Source organism: Podarcis erhardii (genome assembly GCF_964252035.2).
Source record: "Podarcis erhardii genome assembly, chromosome: 1".
Taxonomy (NCBI): domain Eukaryota; kingdom Metazoa; phylum Chordata; class Lepidosauria; order Squamata; family Lacertidae; genus Podarcis; species Podarcis erhardii.
In genome coordinates this window covers 82616052-82626298 of record NC_138497.1, presented here as the reverse complement: position 1 = coordinate 82626298, position 10247 = coordinate 82616052, and the positions used below count along the sequence as shown (strand labels likewise).

Genomic DNA, 10247 nt, shown 5'->3' with positions numbered 1-10247 from the left:
TTGAAAACCCATTTTGAAACAAATTCCTGTTTTGATTTATTCTTTATTTTTTCTGATAAACCATCTAATTCTGCATATTCTGTCAGCTTTTGCTCTAGAGCTACAATTCCGATGGTCTCCTGGGAAGAGCGAATAATCATTACATCACTTTAACCAGGTACAGCAGATTTGCCCAAAGTTAAGGTCCATGATACAGAAGTCCTTATATCGGATCCTGTGGCATATTTAGTGGATGGTGAATTAAGTGTATGCTGCCCCCTTAAGAACAACATATATTTCATAGGGTTGCCATATTTTGAAGAGCAAAAAAGAGGACATGTTTGCTGACTTCTACTTTTAACTACAGATCGCTATGACGACTCTCATTTTAAATTTCCCTACAATGTTCTTAACTTTCAACAACAATATAATAATAATAATAATAATACTTATGGCTCCCTCGTTTGCCAAATGAAAGTATTTGGGCCCATGTTCACATCTCTGTGAACGTAAGTGTGCACAGAACAATGTATTAAACTGTTTCAAACATGTACATATGGGCTCTCCTTATGGGCAGGGTGTTGTTAACCCTTGCCCTCCCAGACTCCTTCTCCAAGATCTTGCAGCTGGGCCAGCATCCTTTTAGTTCAGTCACAAGAGAAGGGATTTATACAGTATGTAGCTAATTTAAGATGCTTGTTGTTGTTTAGTCGTTTGGTCGTGTCCGACTCTTCGTGACCCCATGGACCAGAGCACACCAGGCACTCCTGTCTTCCACTGCCTCCTGCTGTTTAGTCAAATTTATGCTGGTAGCTTCGAGAACACTATCCAACCATCTTGTCCTCTGTCGTCCCCTTCTCCTTGTGCCCTCCATCTCTCCCAAAATCAGGGTCTTTTCCAGGGAGTCTTCTCTTCTCATGAGGTGGCCAAAGTATTGGAGCCTCAGCTTCAGGATCTGTCCTTCCAGTGAGCACTCAGGGCTGATTTCCTTAAGAATGGACATGTTTGATCTTCTTTCAGTCCATGGGACTCTCAAGAGTCTCCTCCAGCACCATAATTCAAAAGCATCAATTCTTCGGCGATCAGCCTTCTTTACGGTCCAGCTCTCACTTCCGTACATCACTACTGGGAAAACCATAGCTTTAACTATACGGACCTTTGTTGGCAAGGTGATGTCTCTGCTTTTTAAGATGTTGTCTAGGTTTGTCATTGCTTTTCTCCCAAGAAGCAGACGTCTTTTAATTTCGTGGCTGCTGTCATCATCTGCAGTGATCATGGAGCTCAAAAAAGTAAAATTTCTCACTGCCTCCATTTCCTTCCCCTTCTATTTGCCAGGAGATGATGGGACCAGTGGCCATGATCTTCGTTTTTTTGATGTTGAGCTTCAAACCATATTTTGCGCTCTCCTCTTTCATTAAAAGGTTCCTCATTAAAAGGTTCTTTAATTCCTCCTCACTTTCTGCCATCAGTGTTGTGTCATCTGCATATCTGAGGTTGTTGATATTTCTTCCGGCAATCTTAATTCCAGCTAGGGATTCATCCAGCCCAGCCTTTCGCATGATGAATTCTGCATATAAGTTAAATAAGCAGGGAGACAATATACAGCCTTGTCGTACTCCTTTCCCAATTTTGAACCAGTCAGTTGTTCCATATCCAGTTCTAACTGTAGCTTCTTGTCCCACATAGAGATTTCTCAGGAGACAGATGAGGTGATCAGGCACTCCCATTTCTTTAAGAACTTGCCATAGTTTGCTGTGGTCAACACAGTCAAAGGCTTTTGCATAGTCAATGAAGCAGAAGTCTTTTTGGAACTCTCTAGCTTTCTCCATAATCCAGCGCATGTTTGCAATTTGGTCTCTGGTTCCTCTGCCCCTTCGAAATCCAGCTTGCACTTCTGGGAGTTCTCGGTCCACATACTGCTTGAGCCTACCTTGTAGAATTTTAAGCATAACCTTGCTAGTGTGTGAAATGAGTGCAATTGTGTGGTAGTTGGAGCATTCTTTGGCACTGCCCTTCTTTGGGATTGGGATGTAGACTGATCTTCTCCAATCCTCTGGCCACTGCTGAGTTTTCCAAATTTGCTGGCATATTGAGTGTAGCACCTTAACAGCATCATCTTTTAAAATTTTAAATAGTTCAGCTGGAATACCATCACTTCCACCGGCCTTGTTATTTGCAGTGCTTTCTAAGTCCCATTTGACTTCACTCTCCAGGATGTCTGGCTCAAGGTCAGCAACCACACTACCTGAGGTGTACAAGCCATCCATATCTTTCTGGTATAATTCCTCTGTGTATTCTTGCCACCTCTTCTTGATGTCTTCTGCTTCTGTTAGGTCCTTACCACTTTTGTCCTTTATTATGGTAATCTTTGTACGAAATGTTCCTTTCATATCTCCAATTTTCTTGAACAGATCTCTGGTTCTCCCCATTCTGTTGTTTTCCTCTATTTCTTTGCATTGCTTGTTTAAGAAAGCCTTCTTGTCTCTCCTTGCTATTTTTTGGAAATCTGCATTCAATTTCCTGTATCTTTCACTATCTCCCTCGCATTTTGCTTGCCTTCTCTCCCCCGCTATTTGTAAGGCCTCGTTGGACAGCCACTTTGCTTTCTTGCATTTCCTTTTCATTGGGATGGTTTTTGTTGCTGCCTCCTGTATAATGTTGCGAGCCTCCATCCATAGTTCTTCAGGCACTCTGTCCAGCAAATCTAAATCCTTAAACCTGTTCCTCACTTCCACTGTGTGGAACTGAGAAACAGGTTCTCTGTTGCAATTCTCTGCTGCAGACTAGCTTAGCCAGGTGCCTTAGATTTGAGTCTAATGCACTAGAAAACTTTTCTTGGGTTACTATAAAGAAAAAACGCCAGACATTTTGCCACATTAAAAAAATCCGACCGGACAGAAATGTCCAGAATTTCCCACACATAGCCAGAATTCGGCCGTCTGTAAAAGTGCCCAGATTTTCACTTTTTGAAATATGGCAGCCCTACATGGAGAACTCACAAACCAAGTTCTTTGTTATGTTTGTGGTGTTTTCTTCCCTTTTGGTGTAAATTCTCTAGTGAGCAGGAGAGAGAGAAAATAATTTTGCGTCCTTATTCCCATATCAAATCATCCAGAAGAAGCAAACATTCTAATTGTTTCTATAGGGAGCTTATTGAGTTATCCTGACTTGGGGAGACTCTTGGGGAAGAACTGTGGTCACTTTAGCTTGGCTGGAGCACGGGGAACATTTCAATATAAGCCACCTTTTGCAGGCAACAGGAAAACTCACCGAGCTTCATACAGGTAAGTCTGCTTCTTCCTGGTGTAGACCTTAGTGATGTCCCCACAGTCGGTTTCCATGCTACTCTTTGCTCAGCTTAAACTTCCCATCTGGGCAGCAGACCACTTTTCTTGCACCACATTCCCATGTGCATTCAGGAAATGTGTACACAAAAGCATATGCCAAAGTGTGCATAAGAATGTGTATACTGGTGAAAGTAACATAAGAATGTAGTGTGCTAGGGAGGATTATTTTGCCAAAAAAAATTATATATATAGTAGGCAAAATTACATACAAATCTATTGTAGGTAAAACTTGCCCTAAGATGCTGGTGAATTTTCATGATGGGTTTTTAAAATCACAAACCAACATCGAAGTGTGGAGAACTGAGCTTAAAATTAGAAAGATGAGAAACTGAGAAGTCCATCCCGTCCCGTCCCCCATCCACTGTGCCTGCACACTCATTTCCTGTTCTTGCCTTATCAGAAGCCCAACTGACCAGCAGTAAAACTGTTTCTCTTCTCAAGAGTACTTTTTTCCAAGAACTGAAAATATATGGCTTTCATCATAACCCTAATCCTTCATGAGTTCTGGCTATAGGTTATAATAAAGCATGTAAGTTTACAGAAATAGCTGAAAACCAAAAAAAAAGGATTTCAGTCTGCCCCATAGAAGACCAAAATATTTTGATTCACATTTTTGTCCCTGCAAAAACAAAGCAAACTTTGTCATTCAAACAACCTAATTTCCAACTTAATCCAATGCAGTTAGCTCCTGAAGCAGCTGTAAAATCACTAAGTGATTTCATGGGTTCAAATGGCATGTAAGAAACAAGAGCTATTTAATGGCTTTATATAGCCAGGTGAATTACTAATTCTGGGCAGGGATAGCCTAAATTCTGCCATCTGTGCTCTGGTATCCCCTAGGTTAGATTGCTGCAATGCATTATACTTAAGGCTGCCTCTGAAGAAGGATTGAAAACTTCAGCCGGTACAGAATTCGGCAGTCAGGTTGCTCACCTGGGCAAGGGGGTATGAGCATATCAAACCAATCCTGCAGTGGTTGCTAATTTGTTTCTGGAACTAAATCAAAATGCTTTTCTAAAAAAAAAACCTCTAAACCCTTAAATGGCTCAGAACTGCAAATGGATTTATTCTGTTTTATCAGCTGTTTTGCAATGCTTCCCCAGCACTACTGCTGTCCAGAGAAGCTTTAGCACAACAAAGGTAGGGAAATAATAAAACATATGGGGTATAAAAATAATTTCAGCAGGAAATTATTATGGGATATGCACTGACAGGAAGTGAAGTCTTCTTCTTTGGCAATCACTTGTAGCCGAGTAAGATTGTCTTCCATAAACACAGTTTTAACATTGAGTCCGTAGGTGACTGTAGAGGTCAATTTTGGATCCACACATCCTTCCGCAGTGGGGACATTGGTTTCTGGGCGGGAGTTGATCACGGTGTAGATTTGCCAAGGGTGCCTTCCTCTTAGCACGTTTCTCCCTTGCGTCCTGAGTTCGAGTGCCTTCAAAACCCATGACACCTTTGGAAAAGGCTGTTCTCCAATTGGAGCACTTGCAGGCAAATGTTTCCCAATTGTTGGTGTTTATACTACATTTTTTATGATTTGCCTTGAGACGGTTTTTAAACCTCTTTTGTTGACCACCAGCATTACACTTTCCATTTTTAAGTTCGGAATAAAGTAGTGTGGCCATCCCATGAAGATGCAAACTGCGTTGAAAACAGGATTGTGTACAACTGCCCTGAGAGCAAATCATCATGAATAGGCGATAGAGGACCTCTTGGCCTCCCTCCTCTTCTGCTTCTGTTTCAGCTTTTGACTCTGGACTTCTCTGTTCCACAGACTCTCCCTTCTCACTAAACCCTGTTAGCTCTTGAGCTTCTGACACCTCCTCTTCCTAGTCTTCTCCCTCTTCTCCCTCTGACCACTCAATGTCCTCCTCCCACTGATCCCTGGCCTCTCAGCCATCTTCCCTTGGAGGTTCCCTAACTGGTGCCTCCTATCAGTCCTCTGTGACCAAGGAGTCCCTGACGGCTGTGAACACACTCAACCTTTAAAGCATATCCAAAGAACATTCTTTCCCTCAAAGAATTATGTGCATTTTAGTTTACCCCTCACAGAGTTACACTTGCCAGCAACCCTCAACAGATTGTAGTGGCTAGAATTCTTTCAGGCGGAGAATGTGTTTCAGATATGTTTTAACGGTATTGTGTGTACACAGCCATATGCTGCCGGTTAAACTATTTCTTGATAAGGCGTGTAGAATTATTTGTTTACACATAGTTATGTCAATTCCTTGCCTGAGTATGCTCTCTGGTGCTGAGTTGCAGTAATTCCTCTTGTGGCATTTCTTTTATAAACCATACTCTGGACAGTTACACCACAATAAACTTTTTCTGATTTCCCAGGGAAAACACTTTTGAAGAGTTTTACATTTTCTAATACAAACTTTCAACTGCAGGGTGGGTGGGAATATTCTACACTCAGTTATTTAGAGATGGGCAGTATTAAGAAGGGATTGGAAGGCTGCAATATACTATTTAATGGAGGTGAATTCCATTCTACTAATCTGACTTTGGCCAATACTCCAGTGTTTCCTGCAGTATATATTTTAAAAGGTACATATTACATTTGTATGTCGTTTTAATAAATCCATCCCTCTAAATCACAGGTGTGCTCTATATAATACCATTGAGGGGAATGACAGCATGCCTCTTCCCTACATCAACTGGTGAGATCCATGGTGATGATGGAAACTGAAGGCAACCGCACACATCTTACCAACTTCATCTTGATGGGTTTCACAACAGATCCACTCCTGAGGATCCTCTTCTTTGTTCTGTTCCTGCTCTCGTACACTCTCACATTGACTGGAAACCTGGGTCTCATCACACTGATCTACCTAGATTCCCGCTTGCACACACCCATGTATTTCTTTGTGGGCAGCCTTTCCTTCCTGGATATCTGGTACTCCTCCGTCTACACTCCCCGGATCCTGTACGACTGTGTGTCTGAGAACAACGGCATGAGCCTGGCAGGCTGTGCAGCTCAGTTCTTCTTCTCAGCTGGCTTGGCCTACAGTGAATGTTTCCTGCTAGCTGCCATGGCCTATGACCGCTATGTGGCCATCTGCAAACCACTTCTCTATACCACTGCTATGCCTAAGAAGCTCTGCACCCAGTTGGTCATTGGCTCTTATGTAGCTGGCTTTGCTAATGCTATTGTACATACAGGAAACACTTTCCGGCTAAGCTTTTGTGGGAGCAACATTATCAACCACTACTTTTGTGATGCGCCACCACTCGTGAAGATGGCCTGCGATGATACCCGGGTCTATGAACTCATATTGGCTGCAGTCATTGGTTGCAATGTGCTGGCAACCACTGCCCTCATCCTGGGCTGCTACGCAGGCATTGTGACAGCCATCATACGCATCCGCTCAGCTGCAGGGCGGCGCAAGGCCTTCTCCACTTGCTCTGCCCACCTACTCTCTGTCTCCCTCTACTATGGCTCCATCCTCCTTATGTATTCCCGACCAAGCTCACAGCACACTCCAAATGGGGACAAGGCAAATGCTCTTTTCTACACCGTGGTCAACCCCCTAGTCAACCCTTTCATTTACAGCTTGCGCAACAAAGATGTGAAGGCTGCCTTCAAGAAAGTCCTTGGAAGATTCATAGCACCCAAATGAATGTCAGTGACATTGCTCAGCTTCCCACAAAGTACGCAGAAGACCAGGGATGTGGAATCTGTGGCCCTCAAGATGTTGTTGGACCCCAGTTCTCATCCGCCCCACCCAGCATGGCCAATGCTCAGGGACGATGGGGGCTGTAGTCCAGCAACATCTTAGTGGGCCACAGGCCATAACTTTGGATTAGAGAACGAAGAACCACTCTCTGGTATCCTTATTAATTTAAGAGACAGCAGACGCTAGCAGGAGACCAAACTGTTAACTTTGTGGTGATGCTGTATGTTAGGCACCATCTAGTGCTCTACTTCTCAATACTTCCCTGCCCACCCTCCATGGACCATTTGTCTCCTCCTGCCCTATTTCCTCATAGCCACATCCACAGATTTGTAGCACCTGAGAAAGAACGAGACAAAGCCATCATGGGACAGAAGAGACCTATTAGGCATTGGGAAAGGTGGACACTCATGGGCCATTTTCCAACTCGCTTGTCATGCCACCCATCCTTCAGCTATATGGTCCTTGGGCATCATCTTCTCTCTCTCCCTCCCTCCCTGTAAGTTGTATTGCCTTGAGCTGGGGCTCTGATAGGTATTTCCAGACTCTTTTTAAAATTTCCGCTGCCACCCCAGATACCAAGTATTTGAATGTTTCCCTCCTCTAGCGTAGGCAGTCAAACGAATGTGTGAATGACACATCCATTTGTTGAAGCCAAATGAATAAAAGGTTTTATGATAATTCAGGATGGTTTCAGTTTTGTACTTTCTCATTGGTTACTTTAATTATATAGAACAAAGACTAACAGCAATGTTGACCCTACTCTGTCAAACTATAACCCTGCCACCTGGTCTCTCCATAATCTACCTCCAACTCCAACTCCTTCTTCCAAACGGTCTGTCCCCAATGTCGTTGTTGTTGTTGTTGTTGTTGTTGTTGTTGTTGTTGTTGTTTTCACTCCGTCTCTCCCCAGTGTTGAAACCACCTTTCAAAACTCCTGTCCAACTCAAGACCAAGATTCCAAGCTCTCCTTCTTTCATCCTATAACATCTACCCTAAATCATATAAAATGTCAGGAGAATATTCATGACTCTCCTGTAATATTCATTAATATCCACAGGTCTCCTGCGTCACCCCAAGTTTAGCCTTCAAAGAACCCGCGGGGAGAGTGGTGCAGAAGTTCTCTCTTCAAAGCCAAGGGAAACAGTGTCTGCTGTAGCTTCTTTCCATCATGGAAAAGAGCCACACATTTTGTCTAAAGCTGGCACTTGGTGCTGCTTTTTCTACTACTGTAAATAAAATAGCAACTGGTGTCTTGAAATGAGTAGAGGGCACACCAGTCAGGAAACTAGACAATAACTTTATTTGTCTCTCTTAAACCAGAGCAGGAAGCTCCTGCCTCCACCTGGATTGAAAAAGAGCTATCAGTCTGTCACCTAGGACTCAGCTATACAGCTGCATATAAAATGTTTTAAGTGTGTTGTAAAGTGCAATATACAAATGTGACACTAGATGGTGACAGTGAGCTATGCCAAATTCAACATATTTTCCAAAACGTTTTCTAAAAATACATTTTCACAGTGTTTTTTATATGTGTGTAGATTCCACCTTAGTGACTGAAAATAGATGGTGATACTTTCCACATAGCTAGGCCTTCCTTAGCTACTACCATTATCATCTGGGGGACCCAAATCCTCTTGCCACAGAATGTGGCTCCTACTTGGAGAGGAGAAATATAAGAAACCTAGGAAGCTGCCTTCCACAAAACAAGCCACTGGTCCATCTAGCTCAGTATTGTCCATACTGACAGGTAGAGAGATGCCACACACGTTCTCTATTCTCATCTTGTTCGTTAAAACATTTATTGTAATTACAGATGGGAAATGAGCATAGCAGAAATTCCAAGCCTAACCCAATGCTGCTGTGCAGCTTATAGCAGAACCAGTGAATTAATCCCAATCTATAACTGCAAAAGATTACCTGCAGTTCACAGCTAGTTATGCAGAGCCTTTTGTCCCCATTTGAATGAAGAGCTGTTCCATGTTGCAGACAAATTGGGATCACTCGTCACTTCCCAGGGAGTGCAGAGGGAGCAGTTTAGGAACTTCTTGCTCTTGAAACAACAGGGAACCGGCTGTCCATACAAGCAGAAAAACACTGCACTGCACCTCCTCAGCTGACCACCTACATTTGCTTGTCTCTTGGCTTGGGCATGGAATAATAGCACACTGAAGGGAAGGATATAAGTTTTCTAAATAGAATTGGGCCAGCAGCCAAAGCACATCGGTGTCTGTTAAAACCTCTGCCCACGGTGGGGAGGAAGATCAGGTGTGTGTGTTAGGGAACCAGTTGTCTGGGTTAGCAGCTGATGAGAGAGACAGAAAGCTGAGGTGCTTAATAAGAGAGAGATCTATGGAATGGGGAGAGGTCCATGCTGGTGGGGGAAGACATAGAAAGGCCTTGGTAAATGAACCTCCAAGTCACCAGGTGTCTATCCTTCACCAGGGTCCATGTACACAGCAATTCCTATATTTTAAAGGCTCAAACATGTTGTAGGGTGTGCATCATCCACCTCAAAATCTTAATAAAATAAAATTTTATTGTTGTTATTGTTGTTGTTAATATCCCATCATCCAAATATCCCAGGGCAGTGTACAACATTAAGAATATAACTTACTCAGCATGTATTTATGGTATGAGAAGACGAAAGTACATAAAGGGTTTTTTAAGCACTTGGTAAGACTATCAATTTATGGCGTGTGGGAAAAATATAAAAAACCTGTTAGAGCAGAAGACATCATGGTGGCTTTCCCCACTGGAAGTGAGATCCTTGGAAAAAGACTAATGCAAAAAGTGAATGGGCAACCTATAAAGAATTGCTCATGGAAGTAGAACAACAAATGAAATTGAAAAGCTTTGAGGACATAAGACAGTTAGTAACAGACTGGTTGCAATATCACCAATTAAATGGTGTGTTTAAAATGGATAAGAAAAATGGATTTAGTTAGGAAAGTTCAAGGTTTGAAAAAAAATTATTGGAAAATAATATGAAGTTACTTTCTAAAATATATAAATTGTTACTAGGGTAGCATACTAAGGGTGAAGAAGTTAAATCAGTAATGATATAATGGGCACAAGATATTGGGCACAATATCCAATTTTCATCTCAGGAAAAGTTATGGAGGGATGACTTAAAATTTACAGCATGCTGTGTGTTGAAGGAGAACTATATGAAAATGATATATCGGTGGTATTTAACACCTAGAAAATTAGCTAAGGTGTATAGAACTGCTTCAAA

The 10247-nt window shown here is 42.4% G+C and overlaps 1 protein-coding gene across 1 annotated transcript; it reads left to right on the top strand.

Annotated features, from left to right (window-relative positions):
* The first annotated feature begins 5984 nt into the window (after nucleotides 1-5984).
* Nucleotides 5985-7084, top strand: LOC309337490 (olfactory receptor 9G4-like). The gene has a single exon (XM_081854111.1). The coding sequence runs from the start codon at nucleotides 6005-6007 to the stop codon at nucleotides 6953-6955; it is 951 nt and encodes a 316-aa protein (XP_081710237.1). The 5' UTR covers nucleotides 5985-6004; the 3' UTR covers nucleotides 6956-7084.
* The last annotated feature ends 3163 nt before the right edge of the window (nucleotides 7085-10247 follow it).

Coding starts and splice junctions, on each gene's coding strand:
- LOC309337490 (XM_081854111.1), top strand. CDS start 6,005: ATGGTGATGATGGAAACTGAAGGCAACCGCACACATCTTACCAACTTC.